This window comes from Myotis davidii, unplaced genomic scaffold (assembly GCF_000327345.1).
Source record: "Myotis davidii unplaced genomic scaffold, ASM32734v1 scaffold53, whole genome shotgun sequence".
NCBI lineage: Eukaryota > Metazoa > Chordata > Mammalia > Chiroptera > Vespertilionidae > Myotis > Myotis davidii.
In genome coordinates this window covers 557338-578677 of record NW_006286140.1, presented here as the reverse complement: position 1 = coordinate 578677, position 21340 = coordinate 557338, and the positions used below count along the sequence as shown (strand labels likewise).

The window sequence follows — 21340 nt, the reverse complement described above, 5'->3', positions numbered from 1 at the left end:
AGCCATCTCCATGGGATATGCCATCAACATGATAGGATGAACCTGATCAGCAACGATACTTAGGTATGTTGTGCTATTCAGACATTATTCCACATGAATTAAAGGGCCCAAATCATTCCTGGAAAACATGCCCTAAACCATAACACTGCACCCACCAGCTTGAAGGGTTGTACTCATGCATGTGGGGTGCATACTTTCGTGCTGTTTCCACCAAATTCTCACTCTGCCATGTGCATGATGCAACTGGAAATATGATTCATTGGACCACATGACTTTTCCAATGCTCGACTGTCTAATCCTTGTGTTACTGTGAGAATTGGATTGGTCAAACATTTAATTAACTCACCCCTAACACCTTGGCAGGGACAGACCAAATGATTTTGTGTGCTGGACGTTCCCCACCCCTGATATAAATGTTAGGTGTTATTATTTATATATAGAATGGCTATGCAAATGTTAACTACCTTAGGAATCATGTTCATTAAATGCCACTTACCAGTGGCTGCAGAATGTCTCATGAACCAAGGGTCATTTATTTACATACTCTCTTGTCTATACCCACACAAAGTTTCTGAGATATTCATAGGTATTTTATTTTTCTGGCATGTTCTTGTCTTCAACAACGCGCGTGCGTGCGTGCGTGCGTGTGTGCGTGCGTGTGTGTGTGTGTGTGTGTGTGTATGTTTTCCTGAATATCATCATTTAATCCTTTTTCTTTATTGTTCTTCCATCTCACTCACGGAGACTTCCTGATGTTGTGGTCAAGGGCGAGTTGAGGACCTGAAGGCACCCAATGCAGACAGAGGTGAGCAGGTTCTTTCTCCTGGGCAGCTCTCTCTGGGAGTCAGAGAAGCTCTTCACCCATGTCTCCTGAAGGACAAAAACAGTGGGGAGAAGCCTCTACACATCTTAAATGGGGTGGTGGTGGAGAATCAGACATCTGTCTACCTTCTCCATTCATTAAAAAATGTATGTGTACTGATTCTGCTATGGCCATCCAATGTGCTGGGCAAGAGAAGAAAAGGGTGGACAAGCAGAAAAGCAGACAAGGTGTCCGACCCTTGCACCTTGAGCTTCTTCAGGGCACGGTGACCAGACTTTCAGCTGGCAGATGCTCTCTAGGGAAGCACAGGCCCTGAGCGCAGGCAAGAAGACTGCCCAGGCACCTCCAAGCTCGAGACCCCGCCCACTCACCACTGGGCCCCGCCCACTGGAAGCGAGCCGGCGCAGCTCGGATCCCGCCCCTTCGGCAGCAGCAACAGCGGCTGCGCAGGACTAGGAGGCACAAGCACGCGGGCAGTCAGCTGTCAATCAGGCGCGGGGTGAGCTCGGTGCAGCGGGAGCAGAGGTGGCGGCGGTGGTGATGGGACCCCAGCGAGAGATCTGCGGCTAGCAGGCTGCACTTGCTCCACGGGTCAGGGGATTGGAGGGGACAGGTAAAGCCCAGGGTGCGGTGATCTATACTCGGTTTGTCCTCCAGTTCTCCCTCTCCTCCCTTTCTCTTCTCCTCTCTCTCTCTCTCTCTCTCTCTCTCTCTCTCTCTCTCTCTCCCTCTCTCTCTCCCTCCCTCTCTCCCTCCCTCCCCCTCGTCTCTCTCGCCCCCCCCATCCCTCCCTCTTATTTCTCGTCACGTTTACTTTATGTGCATAAATCTACAAAAACCATAAACAAATAAGGGTTTGCGAACTCCATGCTTTGACGATTTGTTATGTAAGAATTTGGAAGGTGTACGGGGAAACTTAAGAGTTTCTTAACTGTGAGGCAAGGTAAGTTGTATGTTAGGTAAGAGTAAATGTTATGTATTTGGAGTTTGGAAAGCTGGTTTGATTTGTTTTCCAGGCTGAATTTAACCCCCACTTGCTCTCCCCACTCTTTTGCCACCTCTAAAAATATTTAAGTATTTTAATATTATCTCAGGACCTAATTCTTGTGTGGTTAGAAAGGGGGATTGGGTGGGGGTCGGACTGAGGCTGATGGCCGCAAAGAAAACAGAGCTGGAGTTAAACAGCTGGTTTTCTGTTTGTTTTTTTGTTTGGTTCCTGGCAGAAATGTTTTCAGAACCTTGGAGAGCTCCGTGGCTCCAGGCCAGCCTTTGGTGAAGGGCAAGTGTAGAGTCAATTCCTGCAAAGAAAAAGGGGGTGGTCGGGGAGGGCGGTGTGCAGGGAGAGATAAAGAATGGAGGTTTAATTGATACAGGCACAAATGAGAGAGAGTGGGTGGGTGGGCGCGTAGGGAGAAGAGAGAGAAAAAGAGGGGAGGGAAGGAGAGGGAAAGGGAAAAGGGAGGGGAGGGAGAGGGGAAGGGACTGAGGAGGGAAGGGGAGAGAATGGGAGGGGAGGAGAGACTAGTGGCTTGTTTTCTTTTGCTTATCAGATTCACGATACCCACAAAATAAAATTTTGGAGCAAAGAAACAAATCTTGGAGAAGATTTGGCTATGATTCATATGCACTGAACTTGCAAAATACTGAAAACAGTTAAACAGTTCTCAACTAGGTTTATTCACCTCCAGTCTTTGAGGTTCTCCTGTAAATGGAATGGGAATTGTTCATCAGAAAGAATTCTTAATGACCTCTTGAAAAATATGCCCCCAGTTATTATTTTATTTTGCATGACTAGAGTAATGCATGAAACCAATAGCTCTATTGCTGGCAATGACTTTTTAATTAAATTTTGCAGGGCACCTGGTTTTCTTAGTCAGATGAAAAGTAAAATTATCAGGATAGGAAGAAAACAGATATGTTGGAGTGAAAACCAACATAATGGGTAAATCAACCAAAGAGTTTTAATAAGTCTAAAGTGTATGTAATAGATCAGAAAGTTCAATGGCTATAAAACTCATTCATTTTATAATATAAGGGAACAGGCACCAAATATATTAATTTTGGAGTATCTAGGAAGCATATAATCTTTTTACTTATAATTTGTAAAGTACAAATGGATCAGTCTAAGGGGTTTTATTTACTGCATGGGATATAATTTATATCAAAATCATAATAGTGTTTGCATAGTTGTTATAGTTTACAGGGTCCTTTTCATTTGTGTTGTCTTAATTAGTCTATAAACTCACAAGAGCCCATTGAAAAGTTACAAAATGTTATACTTTTGTTAAAAAAAGCTACCTCTGTTCTTGAACAAGAGGTTCTTTGCTAATGTTTTTTGTTGACATTAAAATTATTCTTTATAACTTATACAAATGGCTTTTAAAATTTAGGTTTTTATCTAGATCACATTCTTCAGAGATTTTTTTTAAATAGGCTTGAAGAATGTGCCATTAAGAAGAAAGGGTCAAAGAGTAAATAACAAAAAGAGGAAGAGGAGGACTTCAAAGGTAAGACTCAAACCTTGTCACATGTTGATTTATGAGCACCTTGTCATTTGCATGTAGACAAATAAGAGATTTAAAGAGACTGTGGGTTCTTTTCATTTTGGTTTTAGATTATATAGTTTTCTTAAAAATACATCTTGAAAAGGTAAAATAATAAGATAATTGCATATCATCACCCCTCCTTTAAAAATTACATAGTGGATGCATAGCCATTGATTTCGAGGGTATAAAAAGCTCTAAGATAGGGCCACAATCTCTATAGCACTATTATAGGAGAATAAAATACCTTTGAAATGATCTAGAAACACATTTTCAAGTTTCAAGGTCATGCTTATATAATTTTAGAATGCCTGCTTAAAAAGTGAAAAAACTGTGAACAGGCTTTCATGTCTTCCTGCATCTACTGTGAGTCTGAGTCTTTTAAGTGAATTGACCTTTTGGTTTGGTGCTGGGTAAATGGTCTAAATCAGCCATGTGCCTATACCTTGCAGAACCGGCCCTGTGGAAAAGTGGCTCTAATGGGAACCTCACTCTCATTATCTCAGAATGATTTTATGGGAGAGAAAAGCAGTATGAAAATGGAATGATATTTCAAGTAGAATAAATAGAACAAGGCCTGTGCCTGGACTCAACAACTGACTCACACACAGAGCCATGGGAAAACACTCATCCTTTTTATGCCTCAATTTTCTGTCAGTCTTCTCTCAAGGAGAGCATGAAGGCAAGTAGTATAAATCTGTGATATTCTTAGAATTTCATGAGGCATAAATATTTATTTCTGTTTTCATGGCTATGAACATTTTTAAGTTAAATAAAAAGTAACTGCATATATTAGACAAATTCAAATTTCTAACAAATCGATACTATAGTATATTGGCACACATAGAGATCAAAATAACACATGTATGGGTTTGTTTGCCAAATAGAGGAATTGTTCAAGGGATTCTCAGTATTTGTACTTCTGCTGCAAATATCTCATTTTGGTGCTTGTTTCATTGCAATTATTGCCTTATGAGTACTTCTCCTTCTAATCAGGAGTCTATTGAGAACAGACTGTGCCCTGCTCATCTTTGTAACATTATCTCACATAATCTAGCACATAATTAGGGCTTTAAAAACACTGAAGGAACAGAGGAATGAAAAATGAAGGACCACTCAGGCCATCACCCACGCCAACCCAGGCAGAACTCGGTGCCAAGAAGTTTCAAAGTGCTTGAGATCAAAGTGGTAAACAGGACAGAAGAAGTCCCTGCCCTTGCAAAGCTCGCAGTCTATATCATGTCCCTGGTCTTTCATACCATACATACTGGAGTATCAGGCAGTAACAAGTACTATGAAGACAAACAAATTTGGACAAGGAGATAGAGAGTGATAGAGGGCTGATGTTTAATATGCTGATTGCAAAAAACCTCTCAAAAGAGTTTGGAAGGGAAGTTAAGACATGATTTTCTCCTTCTAGGGGTTTCTGGGATATGATAGGTATGCCATGTTGCTAAGAATCGAATATCCATTTAATGTATAACTGTACATGCAATTGAGATAGACAGACTACAAAAATAAAAATAAAAATAAAATAAAGAATGTGGATTGGTCCTCACATATCAGCACCTAGATTTTCCTTCAAGGAGTATGAAAACAACTGCCTCTTCATAGAAGACCAAGAAACCAGAGTTGCCTGTGCTCCATCAAGATGGCCATGTTGGTCCAGCAGGCATGACTCAGCGGTTGAGCACTGACCTATGAACTGGGAGGTCATGATTCGATTCCTTAGCAGGGCACATGCCTGGGTTGTGGGCTTGATCCCCAGTGAGGGTGTGCAGAAGGCAGATGCTCAATGATTCTCTCTCATCATTGATCTCTCTCTCTCTCTCTCTCTCTCTCTCTCCCTCCCTCTCTCTTCCTCTCTGAAATCAATAAAAATTTAAAATCATTTTTTTAAAGTGTGTCAATGAGCAGGTTATCTCTGAGAGCAACAGGAACACCATCCCATTCGTGACCCTCTGAAGAACTCTGTAGGGTATTTCTCCCCCCATGCCACAAAAAAAAATGAGGGACCAGGATGTTTATCCACCATACCCATTCCCCACAGAGTTCCTCTGGAGGCATCAAGGAGCTGTCACCTCTGACCTTCCCTGGGAGAGATGAGCAAGCCCTCACACAATAATTAGAGAAAGCTCTCAGGCTGACAATATAGAAGCCCAAGTTCTTGTGGTAGCAAGCTGTAAGCATGATGGAAACCTAGTACTTCCACATCAGATGGACTCAGAAGTAGGCCAAAGAACTCTGTGGCTAAACATTAACAGTGTTTAGTAGCCAAGATTCAAATCCTGGCTCTGCCACATGCCAGCAGTGTGACCTAAGATAAATTGCTCAGCCTCCCTCTCTGTATTTCAGTTTCCTCATCTGTAAAATGGAGATAATTATAGTATCTATCAACTTCATATTATATAGTACAAGAGTTATTATGCATAGTAATTAAAATAATGCTTATCACTCAGTTCTTCCAAGTGATCATTCTTTGGAGTTAATCCCAAGTTACATGTATGGGAAGATGCATGAACCTCTAAGGCCTCAGGAACTACTATTATAGGTCACATACATGATACTGAAGTTAACTTATTAAACAAACCATACACAACCACTCATTCTACTAAATACCAAGTAACTAACCCAATTAGTAGCTTATATGCTCTTTTGAACTGAAGTTTCCTACATACAATAGTAAAGCAGAATTTGGGACAATGACAATCAATGAGAGTTTAGAAGGAGGTGGGAAATTAGTAAACCCAGTTCTGTATCCAACATAAATAACTGACCCAGTCTGTAGATTCATGGCCAAAGACTCCTGGACAACTATATCTAGAAGGAATGAGAGTGCAACCATCTTATTTTAAGGTTTAAAACCAGAGCCCAGAGAGGGTTAATAAGCTTGCCTGAGATGGCATGACCAGCAAATTGCAGATCAAGAACTAGCATTAAAGTCTATTCTCTGCTCTGAGGGATTAGCACAGAGCAGGCCATGTTGTTGTGCTTGGAGAGAGGAGAGAGGCTTATTAGGATTCCTCTTCTGGAATGCATCTAGCATCACTAAAGCCAATTCTGGCTTAGAGTATAGCCTTCCATCACTCAGCCTCAAAAACATTTGTTTTATCACACTTCCTGTCTCTCTTATGATTTTACCCATGTTGTGTTTAACAAAGTTGGATTGCTGAGGCTCATTCTATAAAACAGAAACAGTTAACCTGGTGTGCTGGAGACAAGCTGTGCAGGGAATGACTAAAATATATCACCCAGTGCTGCTCCACATGAAAGCTCAATCCTGAGAAAGAATGACTTCAGCATCTCAGAAAAATAAGTCTTACTGTTGCTATGAGGGATTCTTTTTATCCCATAGCATCTATTTTTGTCCTTTTTATGTTAAAGTCCTTGATACTTTATAGAAAATATGAAAATATATATTTGAATGAGTTGGTTCTAATAATCTAAGTATGTGACTCAGTGCATGTATTGTCATGTTTCATCTGCTCCCTGACTCATGGTATAACATTTAGCAGATGATTCTTCTATGCCTCAGTTTCTTCAGTGGCAAAGCAGAATTGGTAATAATAATCCCATCTCCTTTTGACAGAGATTTTGTTAGAATGTCTTAAAAGAAAGTGCCTTTAAAAGTGTTCTACTTGTAGATCACTAGTCATAGCCCTTATTAATCATCTTCATTGTACAAGCATTAAGTTAATAGTACTGAAGAAGTCATCCTGGCATTTAAAATATGAAAACTAGGTTAATAAAAGAAGACGTTGGCCATGAATCCACAGACTGAGTCAATGATTTTTGTTGGATAAACAACTAGATTTACAAAATCTGATCCATAAGACTTTGCTGTTCTAATCAGGCAAAGTACATTCTAAACTCTTGATTTGAAATGTTTAAAAGCTAAAAAAGAAAAAAAAAGAAAAAAATGCCTCCCTTGATCTCACCTCCTGGATGAGTTCTTTAAGTGGTAGCTATACCTGAAGCAGGAAGAAGGAACAGGCACAGGGAGTTAGGCGCTAAATGCAATATTAACCAACACTTATAAGGATGAGGTTATTGGTTACCATCTTTAGCACCTGATTGCATCATCTTTTAAAGATGAGGGCCATATTTTCCTGCATTTGACTAAATTTTCTAACCTTAACCCATTTATGGCCAACGGCAAATATTTACAAGATATTCTCATGGGTTCACTTTGTGGCCATGGGACAGAAAATGTTAAATATCCTTGGCCTCAGCTTTGATGTTGGCCCATGAGTCTATCCAACTAAACTAAGTGGCCACACAGGGGCACTGGCCACAAATTTAGATTATTTTTCCTTTTAGATATGATTGACTACTTGGCTTCTCGATAAGTAATTGGAAACATTTAATACGTCTTCTGTTAGCTTGAATTATAGCACAAGCCCTGGTTCAATTGGGAAAATGCCCTTCTATATTATTCCTTGCTTTGTCATTCTGAGACTATGTCCACACAAAGAAAACAATCTAGAGGATAATTGAAAAATCTAAATAATATTTCACACCTCCAGCTACACAATACTCTGTTTATATGGAGATCAGAAAACCAAAGAACAAACAGAGAATAACTGCAAATTCTCTTACTCACTAAAATTGCTATCCCTCAGTAATTCCCACCCCCCATGGATTAATGATCAAATGCTTCTCTCTATGGGTAATGATTAGGTCAAAGAAGAAGAAGGCAGAGGCCCAAACAACCTATCTGGAATACAGATTCATTTAACAATTATCTGAATTCTTATTCATACTAGACACTTCATGGAAAATAATGAAAGCTGGGTCTACTCTCTACATTATGCTTTAGCATCTCACATGGACAGATGTAACCACAAATAATTACTGAACTACCTGATGTTATAGTCAGTGAGGTGTAAATTATTGCCCAAGTCATTTGTGATTAATAAAGCAGGAAGCTTTAGTAAAAAGTTTCTGAGCAACTTGACAATTAGTTAAAATGTTAGAGCAAGATACACTAGATCCAAAGGCAGAATTTCAAACTACTAAGAGTAACACCATGTAGTTTCCACAAGGGAACGCCATTAAGCATCTGAGAGGACAGCCCAAGACAAATTCCGTCTGTAGAAAGTGAGTGCCTACCTATTTCTTTACAAGTAAATATAAAGACTATGGGATTCCAAGAGATTAAAGATTACTTGTCAAGACAATGAAAACTCATTGTTCAAATAAGCTGACACTACTCAACCTGGTTCTCATCTTTAATATGCCTTTTGATCCTGAGGCCAGAGCCCATGAGGCTGATGCACATGGATATTGTCTTTCCAGCTGGGAAGGATGAGTTCTTGCAGCAACGTCTGTGGGTCCAAGCAGGCACCAGCTGCTGCTGAGGGCAGGTACCAGCGCTACGGAGTCCGGTCTTATCTGCACCAGTTTTATGAGGACTGTACCACCTCAATCTGGGAGTATGAGGATGATTTCCAGATCCAGAGATCACCTAACAAGTGGAGCTCAGTATTCTGGAAGGTAAGTCAGAAGCATGTGTTTAACTTAGGAAATGCAACAGCTCTTGGGTATGGTAAGTACTGTAGAGCTGTAGGAACGGAACTTTGTGTGTGCATCCCTCCTGGTGAGAGTAAATACAGTTTTCTCCCCTTAGAAAAGTAGAGTATAAACCTTGGGCTGAAGGAAGTCTCTAGACAGCATTATTGTTGATTTTCAGATTAAACATTAATAAGTAAAATTGCCCTCACTAATTATTATTTTTGCTACTGTTATTAATGTGCCACTAAATTCACCAATTGTGAAGCCATCCATGGGCAAAATACTATATGCTTCCAGCATCCCTTACAGTCTTGGTGAGTATCATTTGACAAATTATAATAATTATTAAAAAGGAAATAATTGGGTATGTAGAGAGGGTTAATGCCGGGACATAGTAAAGTGGTCTGTATTCCAGCTCAAGCTCTACCAGATATATAATCATCAACTTCCTCTAATGAAGGAGCCTCCCTAGACAGTGTATTCAGTTATTCAACATATAATTAGCGAAGACTATTCTGTGCCCCAAAATTGCGAAATGCTGGAGACTGAAGTGGTAAGCAGGAGGCGTAAAAGCCCTTGCCCTCGTGGAACTTACCATCTATCATGGTAAACAGACCATAAAGAAACAAACCACATAATAGAATGTCAGGTCATGACAAGTACAATGAAGAGCAATAAACCCGGAGAAGAGGCCCAGGAGTGGAGGACAGGTACGTGGATGTGCTGATCATAGAAAGGTTTCCACGGGAGATAGCTGAGCAAATATGAGGATGAGCTGAGGGAGCAGACCATAAAAGGATCTAGCTGAAAGTCATTCCAGGTTGGCTAAACAGCAAATCTAAAGCTCTGAAAAGGGAGTAAGTTTGATGTGTTTGAAAAAATAACAAGAGGTACAGTCTTTGTGGAGTGGAATGAAATGGGGAAAAGGAAAGGTGATGCATTCAGGAAAACAATAGGGCTCAGATGATGGATGTTGAGCTTTTTAGATGATAGTGAGGACTTTGACTCTTACCCGGAGAGCCATGAGAAGCCATGTGAACATTTTACGCAGAAGAATTATGTGATCAAATTAATGTTTTAACAGGATAATTCTGGCTAGTGTACAGAAAAGAGATTATAGAAGGAAAAGTATAGAAGCAGCTAGTATAGGGGCTATTAAACTACCCCAATAAGACATAATGGTGACTTAAGTTAAGGTGACGTTAGTGGAGATGGTGATAAGTAGTCAAATTTAGCATAAAGTTTGAAAGCCAAGCTTCAGGACATGCTAATGAACTAGATAAAAGGCAAAGTGGAGTCAAGCATGACGCCAAGGCTTGCAGCCTGAACTATTCAGTGAATGGTGTTCTCATTTACCGGGATGGTGAACACAGGGAGAGCAGTGGGATGAGTGGGGAACTAAGAGTTTGATTCCAGCTATGCTGTATTGATCATGCCTGCTAGACACACAAATGGAAATCCCTAGTGACAATTTAAATACTGATCTGCAGTTCATAGATTGGGAGTCAGTGGTATAAAGAATGTATATAAAGCACCAGACTAGATGAGATCACCTAGGAAGACAGTAGGGACATAGAACAGAAGGGTCATTGGGACATACCAACATTTAGAAATAAAGAAAAGGCTGAGGATTTGGGAAGATACAGTCTTGGATGATGTTTCTGTTATACCCCTCCAGGTATAACATTCTGCACCTCAGGGGTTTCCAATCATTCTGACTTTCTCCCAAAGTATCTCACAATTGTAGACATTGATATTGAAATAAACTTGGAATTTATTGACAATAGTGTAACAAGAGACAGTGTAACATGATTATGAACATGGACTCTGTCTTCAGACTGCATGGTTCAAATCTCAGCTCTTCCATTTAATAGCTCTACAACTTTGGAGAGTAATTGACCTTAATGGGACACTCATAGTGATACTTATAGTACGAACTAGATAAAGTTGTGAGAATTAAATAAGATAATATTTACCTAGTGCTTAGAACAATGTCTTGTACACACTCAATAAGCATTCAATGTAGTAGTTACTATTACCAGATGCATTAAATCCTGAAGTGGAAATAAAACTGTAAATCTAGTTAATAAACAAAATATTAGATAACAGTTGTTAACATAGATTACTCAAGACCTGTATTAATTAAAAATATCACTATGGTCATGTGCTCTGTGTTAGAATTGGTCAAGCTATCATCCTTGCACTGTCACCTCTGATAAATCCTTGCTGGCCTGGACCGATGAAATAAATAGCCAAGCTTGGCACATATTGTATTTACTCATATAAGTGGGTGGTTGCTTCAGTATGTGTCAAAAAACAAATATTTGCCTCACAGATCTGTTGTGCCAAGAGCCTAAAATGCCACTGCCATACAGAATATTGTCAGCATTAATGTGGATCCAAAGCACTGGTGGTTATGTGATTTGTGCTGCTGTGAGTTCATCAAATAATATAAAAGTTTGTATTTAAAATAAAGCACTCATAGTAAATTACCAACTTCAGATTTCATATTTCAATATTCAATATTTTATCCCTTTTATTTTATATACAAACAGGATCCAAAAGTATTCTTGCAGAGAAGAAAAACAGGCAAAATCCATAGCCTTGTAGAGATTATATTACAGCAAAATCTAAATCTTAGACTCATATTCTAATCCATAACACTGGACTGGGCATTCAGAATCCTTCAATCAACCTGAATAACCTAGGAATCACTGTCGTAAAAACCTCACCCCTATAAATGGAATAAACCAACTACTCTTGCCTTTCTTTCCTCCTTGGAAATACAAGTGAATTCATTTCAGTAGGTTTTTTAAAAATATATATTTTATTGATTTTCTACAGAGAGGAAGGGAGAGGGATACAGAGTTAGAAACATTGATGAGATAGAAACATCGATCCAGCTACCTCTTGCACGCCCCCTACTGGGGATGTGCCCGCAACCCAGGTACATGCCCTTGACTGGAATCGAACCTGGGACCCTTCAGTCCACAGACTGACACTCTATCCGCTGAGCCAAACTGGTTAGGGCTCAGTAGGTTTTTTGAAGTGCTTTCTACCATTACAGAGAATGAACTGGCTATGCACATGTTTCTATTATGATTCTTTTTTATTTTATTTTTTTCCTTTCAAATTGCATTTGTAGGTGATTTAAGCTCTGAGTTTCCCTTTCCCCTCTTCCACTATAATGTTGCCATGGTCATGTTGATATCTCCCTGGGTACTCTGCTCATAGTTTCTCAACGGGACTCTGCCCTCAAACCAGCTCCCTGGCAGTGGGAAGCATGGAGGGATTAATGAGAATGGAGATTGGAATCAAATGGGGCTGAGATAGATTATTTGCTCTGCCATATGGATCTACATAGCATCCATCTCACAATGCTATTCTTTCTACAGATGTTTATATGTCCACTGTGCACAAAATATGTGTTAGACTTTGGGGTTCAGTTAATAAAATGCTATTCTTTACTTGTGAATAAGTTATAGTCCTAACTATAGCAAATGGAAAAGATAGACACATACACAGATTGTTATAATCCTACATTCTAAACATTCCCTTAAAAGTAGTCAAAGTAGTTACTAGAAGCACAAGATGGGGAGAACCTGATGCAGCCTGCTCCCCCTCTTTTCTCTCAAGACCTTCCTCCTACCTGTCCCAATCTCTCCAGTTTCCCCTCTAAGCTAAGTCAGAATTTAAACTTACTTTTTTTTTTATTTCTCTTCAAAGTATCACTAGATATTAAGGAGATGGTTTCACACTAGAAATGAGAGGAGCTATGGAAGCCTCTTAAGAGAGAATTCGTGTGATATTCATTGTATTTTTAAATGTTTTTCTTAGATAGGACTTGAAGAATGTATAAAGAAGGATAAGACTACCAATGGAAACCATCAGAATGCTATTGTGATTATCAGGGCAAGATATAGTAATGGTCTGCGCCATTAGAATAGCTGTGGTAATGGAGAGGAGATTCAAGGTTCAAGAGAACTTTATGAGATAGAATCCATATGATTCAAATCACTATTAACTATTGATGTGAGGAAAGAGTCAGTGAATGGGTGGCTGGCAGGAACACAGATAGGAAAAATGGAAAGGAAGGAAGGAGTACCATTTTGAATACTTGGGTTTGATGAGCCTTTGGGACATCCTATTGTCCTCCCCACTGAGTGCTCCCAGTAACTACTATGACTACTTTTAGGGAAGTGTTTATCATATTGGACAGTAACAATTCTCCTATTGACTGTTATAAATATGAGGCTAGAGTCCAGGGTAATTATTAAGGCTCAAGTTGGAGATTTGGAAGTCATTGGTATATAGGTGGTATTTGAAATGTCAGAGGCAGATTAAACCTTAGAGAGAACATATTGAGCAAAGGATATGAGTCAAGGTGGAACCCTTGAAAACACCAATAATTAAGAACAATATCTGGCAAAGCAGGTTGAGAGTGGGTTGTTAAAGGGGAAGATGTAAAAAGAGAAGAGAGTTGTATCAGGGATAACAATAGGTGAGGGTTTTAAGAAAGCATGGGTGTTTAACACAATGACTGCAGAACATTCAAAAGAGATAAGAAAAATCACATGGGGTTTGAAAATTAGGAGGTCATCAGTGACTTCAGAGAGCAATTTCAGTGGAATTATGGAGAACCAAAGTTGGCTGTCAAAAGTAGGAATGACTTCAAGCAGTAGCTAGTGAGGAATGCAGGATTTTAGAACAGATATTGAAGATTGAAGCAGCTGAATGTGTTCATGTGCGAGAGAGGGACAGAGCCTCTATAAAGTAGAAGAACTAATGCAAGATAATGGGTACCACCACCCAGGTGAAGGGAGCTTGAACGCTGTAGGAGGTAAGGCATGTGAAAGGACCTAGATCATAGTCTGTCATAGGTTTTCGACTTTGTAAAGCTCAATGTCCTTACAGGCAGGTCAGGCAAGAAGGTCGGGACATAAGCTAGAATCTGTTATCTCTGCTGGCAAGCTGACACTACTCATAGCTCAGATCCTGCTAAGGAGAGGTCAGCAGCAGCCCTCGGGGCTAATGAAGAAGAAAAGCCAGTCTTCACTCTTGATGTGCTTCCCCTGGATTACCTCTAACCCAGATGGCTCCTTTCACATTTAGCTCCATCCAGCATTTCCCCCCACATGCTGCTCTTCCCTGCCATACTAGTTCTTGCTTCCAACAGTCATTACTGTCTCCTTGCTGCCAGAACAGCTGCGTTGCTACTGCTGCCAAATCTGCTCATTGGAGTAAACTGCATTTTCAGAACTCATCAGCTCGCGGAGATACAACGAAAGGGACATTGGTCAAAATAACAGCCTTCTCTGGCTTGTTGCCCCCAGCAGCAGAATTTCTGGAATCCAAGTTCTCCTCCCTATCCAGTCCTCTCTTCCAACAGCAAGGACTAGGTTTTCACACATGCTCCCAATAGCCAGGGGAATCATCAGAAACTACAGCTCAAGAGCTGTCCTTGCTGCTGTCTTTAAGCTTTGTCACAGCCTGGGGAGGTCTCTCTCACTATTGGTATTGATCTAAGCACCCCACAGCCCTGGGCTGCTCTGGTATGCCTGAGGGAGACCCTTTGCCGGGAAGCATTTCAACTCTTCTGCGTGGCCCTAAGCAGGGCTGCTTTGCTCTCTTCAACCCTTAAAATATCTCATTTTTAAAAACTCTATTTAATAGAGCCCTTATCTTCTTAGATCTAGGACCACTGCAACTTAGAGACAATTGTGATACTGTAGAGCATTGCTCTCAAGATTTTTTATTCTCTCCAGTATTCCAAAATGGTACCAGAATTAAGCTGATGTATGCCAGCATCCTTCCTCACCTCCATTATATGCTGAGGGAAGTTAAGATGCAGGGAAGTTTGATCCCATCATGGCTCCTTCATGCATACCACCCCAAGTTCTCCCTGATATGTTTTAACAGATTTAGAGTGCCTCTCTGGGAACATCTCTTGAAGATTCCCATTAGACTTACATTTATGGTACCTTCAGACTCTTTGGAGTTAGCTTTTCATTACATTGTGTCCCCCCCACCCCCAGACGGTAGGCATCTACTATCTCTCTGATACATGGATATCACAAGGAAAAGGGAGAAGGCTCAGGGAGGCCAGCCACTTTCCAGTTCTTGAAGTGAGCAGAAATTCTGCCATCTGCAAGTCATGGTTTGCCTTTTAGCTTTTGACTGCTATTCCAAGCATGAATTTTGAACTATTGAACACTGCTCAGTTGAAGAGCAGACTGCTCTGAGAATCAATCACCTGGCTCCATATTCAGCAGCCTGGTGGTTCAGGTTGGTCAGTCAGGAATATTTATTGAGCACAGGCTGGAATCAGAGCTGTGGAGAGACAAGACAGAAATAGAAGATGGAGAGCATTGGCCTCAGTTACTCTTAAGAACTTTAGAAGCTAAGATGGATACATTTTTGCTGCCCTCAATTTTTGAGAATTATTGCCAGTTCTTAGGGAGGAAGGTAATTTAGTGACATATGAAGCAAGTCACCATGGATATTTAAGTTAATTTAGTTTGTACATTCAAAATTTTCCAATGTGAGTCATTTTTTAAGTTATGTTTAAATAATGGTTAGTCTTTGATGGTGAATTTATTCACCACCATTTTTAGAAAACTGTAGAAAGCTATTTGAAACGTTATATTGTACAACCCAATTTCTTCTGTACTATTTATGTCTTATGTCTTTTTTTTTTTTTTTCAGAAGAGATTATATTGACTTTTTTTGTTTTTCAGTTTCCTCACACTATTATATAATGGAATTTTGTCCATCTATTGTAACATAAACTTTGTTGCAATAAAAGAAAATAATATCAGGCAATATACAAAATCATAATTGGTGAAGTATCATAGGAGAATAAAAGGGGTGGAGGGCTTAGAAGACCTGGGATAGAGTCCAATCAAAACACTTGCTAATTATAGGACCTTGAACTATGCTTCTTCAACCCTATAAACCACAGTGTTTTATAGGTGAAATAGGAATAAAAATATCTACCTCTCAGAAGGCTGGTGAGGATAATATGAAAAACACATCTAGCACTAGGCCTAAGTTATAATAGACTAGAGGCCCGGTGCACAAAATTCCTGCAGGGGGCGGGGAGAAGGGTGTCCCTCAGCCCAGGCTGCACCCTCTCCAATCTGGGACCCCTCGAGGGATGTCTGACTACCCGTTTAGGCCTGATCCCAGTGTGATCAGGCCTAAATGGGCAGTTGGATAGCCCTCTCACAATCCAGGACTGCAGGCTCCCAATCGTTTGCCTGCCTGCCTGCCTGATTGCCCCTAACTGCCAATCTCAACACCCCCTAACCACTCCCCTGCCAGCCTGATCAACACCTAACTGCTCCTCTGCCAGCCTGATTGCCCCTAATGCCCTACCCTGCTGGCCTGATCACCCCTAACTGTCCTCCCCTGCCAGCCTGGTTACCCCTAACTGTCCTCCCCTGCAGGTCTTGTTCCTCCCAACTGCCCTCCCCTGCTGGCCATCTTGTGGCCACATGGGGGTGGCCATCTTAGACCACATGGGGGCGGCCATCCTGTGTGTTGGAGTGATGGTCAATTTGCATATTACCTCTTTATTAGATAGGATGCTCTTAACAAAAGGTTGCTGCCACCAATCCAATGCCAACAAGAGTCCCCAGTCTCAAGTGTGGTAAAAGTAGAAACTTTATTCAGTTAAAACAATTTGCAAACTGGAGAAACTCAGCCTCCAGGAGAAACTGAAAGTTAGCTCCTCAAAGACCAAGTTTGCCTTATATAGGAAAAACTTCCACCTTGGCCCCAGATCGGTCTATTTTTATGTAAATCAGGAATCCAAATTTGAGCAGTTTGATTGGTCCAAATAACACTGTCTTGATTGGCTGGAATTGTGTATTCTGATTGGTTATTATGGAGATGCTCTGATTGGTCAGTAAACATGCAAATGAAGGTATAGTTGTGTAGTTCTGATTAGATGAGGCAGGTCTCAGCTTATTGGTTGAAATATGATGCTAGGAACTCCTTTATAAGAGTCAGCTCACTCTGAGCAGGAGTACAATTCAGGTGACTCACAGTTCAACCTGTGGCTATCTCTTGACTCTCAGCATGCATGCGAGATCTCTGCCAGCAACAGTTCTTAGACTGATTATGAATTTGAGTCCAATTAATCATCAGATCTTCTTTTTTGCAGATATATTTCTTCTTGAGGTTCACAGTGCTTAATAATTCTAATTTTCCTTTTGCCCCTTTGCTAAGGTGATGGGTTTGCAAATATGTTTTCCTTCTAGTATATAAACCTTCTTTATTAGTGTATTACCATGGGGTTTAATTAATAAATGAGTTAAGTAAACATACTTTAAACGTTCACAATTAAATGGTGTTATGTATTTGGTTATTTTTCCAACCTTGTTATTCTAACTAAAAGCAATTAGAAACAGGAGGAAATGGGAAATGTGTTTAAAAAATAAATAGCTATATTAGCTGTTCTTTATTCTAAGTACTGAGCAATTGTAATGTGGTTGCCAATGTAGCATAATTTTAAAAGAGGTACATTTCCAAATAATAACAACTACTTATTACAATGTATAACTTAGTCAGGCAAAGGACTAAGCCATTCATGAGTGTCTCTTAGTCCTCATAACAACTCTATGAGATGGGTACTATTATCATTTATCATTTTATAGGTGAGGACATTAATAACAGTGTTTAAGTAACTTTCCTTATATGATTCATTGCTAGTTGGCAGTGCTAGAGTCCAAGTCTGTGTCTGTTAATTCCAAACCTCTGAGTTTAAACCACCAAATGGTATATTACTTTCCATCTTCAGCATGTTACATTTTATTAGAACTTGAGCTGATGCGGTGTAATTTCCATCTGCTATTCCTACCCCTTCTCAGCATCTGCACAAGCCCAACCAAATAGCTCCCTGTTAGAGAAAGAGCACTGGCCTGGGGTCAGATTTGTGGCTTCCAGCCCTGCCTCTGCAACTTGCTAGCTGTTCATCCTGGGCCACTGACCTACCCTCTGCAAGGTTACATTTCCTCAGCTTTAAATGGTTATGGTTCCATCCCTGCTTACATGCGGAAGGGGTAAGTAGTTAGTTATACAGACTCACTGTCTTCCAGCCAAAATCACCAGGACATACCTATACATTGAATGAATTAAGTTTATTATGCATCATAGTGAGAGAGATGACACCGTAAGGGCTCCTGGAGTATTTCAGTAAGGGAGTGTGAGGAAGGACATATAGGATATGGGCTTTAGTTGAGTGATTTGGGGGAGGGCCTAAGGGAATAGGAGTTCCCCCTAGATAGGGGCAATTCTATGATTGAATTTCTTAATGAGTCTTATCTATAGGAAGAGACTAAAGCTGTAATTGGTCTAGAAGCAGCAGTCGTTCATATTGGCGGAGAGGAGAGGAGGGGTTGGGTATTTGACCTTGTTTTGGTCTGTGCTTAGAGAAAACTGTGAAGTAGTCTTACTTCATTGCGGGGCAGAAAGCACTTGTCTGTTGATGTTCTGTGAAACTGACTGTCCAACAGGAGGACAACGTGGCCTCGCTGTGAACTCCAGGCAGCTGCTAACAACATCAAGGCCGGGGTAGAGTCAGGCCAGCTCCTGGATATCAGGGCTGCTTTTCTCTTCCTCGAGACCAAGTGAGACAATGTCAGCAAAAGGGAGCTTTGCCAACAACAAAGCATTGTGCACACCAAAAGCTCAAAGGAAAAATTAAGACAGTACTACAGTTTCTGATTGACATTAAAATCAGAAAGGTGCTCCTTTCACTGTCTTCTTTAACCAGAAAACTATATAGGCTTCTTATATGTATTTAGGACTGGCTGGGAAAATCCACTCCCCCCACCCCCAAAAACAAAACACACACACACACACACAAAACAAGGTCTGTCCTGGACGGCTCAGGGAGAGCTGAGGTTCTGTGCTTACCTGTCTCGCGTCATTGTGTCTTTCTCTAGGTCGGACTCATCTCCGGCACCATCTTTGTGGTTCTCGGACTGACTGTTCTGGCAGTGGGCTTTCTTGTGCCCCCCAAGATCGAAGCTTTTGGTGAAGCCGATTTCATGGTGGTCGACACACACGCTGTGCAGTTTAACGGAGCCCTTGACATGTGCAAGCTGGCGGGAGCCGTGCTCTTCTGCGTAGGGGGCACGTCCATGGCAGGGTGCCTGCTGATGTCGGTGTTTGCGAAAAGCTACTCCAAAGAAGAGAAATTCCTGCAGCAAAAGTTTAAAGAGCGAATCGCAGACATCAAGGCCCACACCCAACCCATTACAAAAGCTCCGGGCCCTGGGGAAACGAAGATACCAGTCACTTTGTCCAGGGTTCAAAGTGTCCAGCCTGTATTGGCAACCTGAACCCTTTCCCCCATCCTCTCCTCTCTAACTGACACACGCGGCTACAATGGAGCAGGCCAGCATTTGAGAAGACAAAGCATTTGGCCTTGCTTTGCCCCCTGGCTGTCCTAGGCTGTGGGCCCCATAGGGCAGGAGTTCACACTCACTCGCTCAGCGGCCCTGGTGAGGGTGGATGCCATGTGTGGGCCTGAGCACAGGCACCGGCTGCTTAGAGGGTGCCTCCGTGTGCCCTTAGGAGCCCCTTGAAACTCCCCTCTCCTAGATTGTGGCTCAGTGTCATTTTCCGTGCTATTGGGAAGCCCTGAACAGTTTAGACCAGCCTACCAGTCACTACCGTGGCCCGCTTTATTTTCTAGTATTAGTTTTTCTAATCTTTCCCGTGTGGTGCTGCCCTCTGTTCCCATCTCATTCCATGTAAGATATTGTCATATGTGTTCCTAGAAAAATCGAGTTTCCTGATTTTGACCCAAACATTATTAGTCTCTTAACTATATCTTAACATGAGGTTCTTGAGATTGGATACATTTATCAGAGACCTTCACAAATCCTTTCTGTTTAGGTTTTTGTTTGTTTGTTTTTCACTGAAGCTGAAATTGCCAACTCTACAATATCAGGAGAACTTTATGTTGGGAGAATCTATTTACACAATGTCCAAAAGCACATAATTAGAAACCAAGAAATTTGAAATTCCTACTGCTAAATAGCTGAGAGGCCTTAGGGTGATAATTTAATTTCCCAGGCCTCAGTTTCCCCATCTGTATAATGGGCGTCCTGGGCTGTGATGTCTGAGGTTCCTTTTTTGCCATCTGTCATCAGGTCTCCTCCAAGTATGTTTACTATGTCCTGTGGTTCCCTCCACGGTAAAGTAAGTTTCTTTGAAACGACTCCAAGAAAGCCGCCAAATCAGTGGCCTCCATCCATCAACCCTTCAATATCTAACCCCAGCAGTTTATAGGAGGCTGCCATATTTTTATAAAGACAATAGTAAGCCATCCTCAAATAAGAAACCACTGAGTAGATATTAACCTCGAAAGGGGTTTTCTTTCTCCAATAAGACATTTTATTCTCCAGCAAGGTACTTGTCCATCCCTTTGACTTTTATTTAATATGTGGATTTAAATGGACTGAGGAAAATGGACGATGTGACCTTGGTATTTATTCTCTCAGAGTTTGTGCCCCTTCGTGTTCTCCCCCTCCCCACTTCCCTTCCCTTCCTTCACTGGATAAATAAAATATGTGAACCAGCAGAACCTGAATTGCATTGTCATTCCTTCAGTGTGGCTATTTTCTCTCCATCATGTAATTTTCCATCCTGAGACTGAATGAACTCTGCTGTTCCCTGGCTAAATGGAGGAATAAATGAAGCAATTCGTGCTCTTTTGTGCACACTGTTTATTTTGCCTAGTCTAGCGTAAAACACAGGGCAAATCGGCCCCTCTGCAAGGACCACTGGCCAGATTCGGGAGAAATCCTTCCAGTTCCTCACGTTCTCTACCTCCCTGTGGAAATATCATTTTAATTCTATTCTTTGAACCCTTCTTCAAGCCCCTGAGCACCTGTTTAAGGCAATAGCATTTGAAGCCTCCCAGGCATGCTTCTGTGTTGGGTACCAATGAGTCTCTGAGGATGAGACTTGACTTTAAAAAAAAAAAAATGATGAGAGAGAGAGAGAGAGAGAAATGGACTTATTGTTCCAGTTATTTATGCATCCATTGGTTGATTGTTGTATGTGCCCTGACCTGGGATCAAACCTGCAACCTTGACATCTCAGGATGATGCTCTAACCGACTGAGCTACCCAGCCAGGGCGAGATGACTTTTAAAAGCCTTCAAAATGAGAAATAATAGCTATATGACACAAGAGCTTTTAGGTGCAGGCTGCTGGCAGCCAATAAAAAGAAGCTCTATTCCTCAAAGGCCTAAAAGAAATCGAGATGGAGCTGGATCTGAAAGAGTAGCTCAGCCTAGCCTGTCTTTCCTGTCCTGCCCGGGCTTTGAGAGAGTGGGGACTTGTAAGGAAGATGGATTGAGGGATCTTGTAGGAAAGCAGAAGAGGCTGATTGGTATAGGAAATATAACTTGATCTTTGAAAAAAGTACAGGCCCTGGGTAA

The 21340-nt window shown here is 41.1% G+C and overlaps 1 protein-coding gene across 2 annotated transcripts; it reads left to right on the top strand.

Moving 5' to 3' along the window:
- The first annotated feature begins 1247 nt into the window (after positions 1-1247).
- Positions 1248-20201, top strand: NRSN1 (neurensin 1). Of its 2 annotated transcripts, none has more exons than XM_006757269.2 (4): positions 1248-1436; positions 3257-3330; positions 8665-8862; positions 18831-20201. In XM_006757269.2, the coding sequence occupies exons 3-4, from the start codon at positions 8674-8676 to the stop codon at positions 19227-19229; spliced, it is 588 nt and encodes a 195-aa protein (XP_006757332.1). In that variant the 5' UTR covers positions 1248-1436; positions 3257-3330; positions 8665-8673; the 3' UTR covers positions 19230-20201. The 2 variants fall into 2 exon arrangements, with proteins under 2 accessions (XP_006757332.1, XP_006757333.1); XM_006757270.2 differs by lacking the exon at positions 1248-1436 and adding an exon at positions 1634-1766.
- Positions 20202-21340: the final 1139 nt, after the last annotated feature.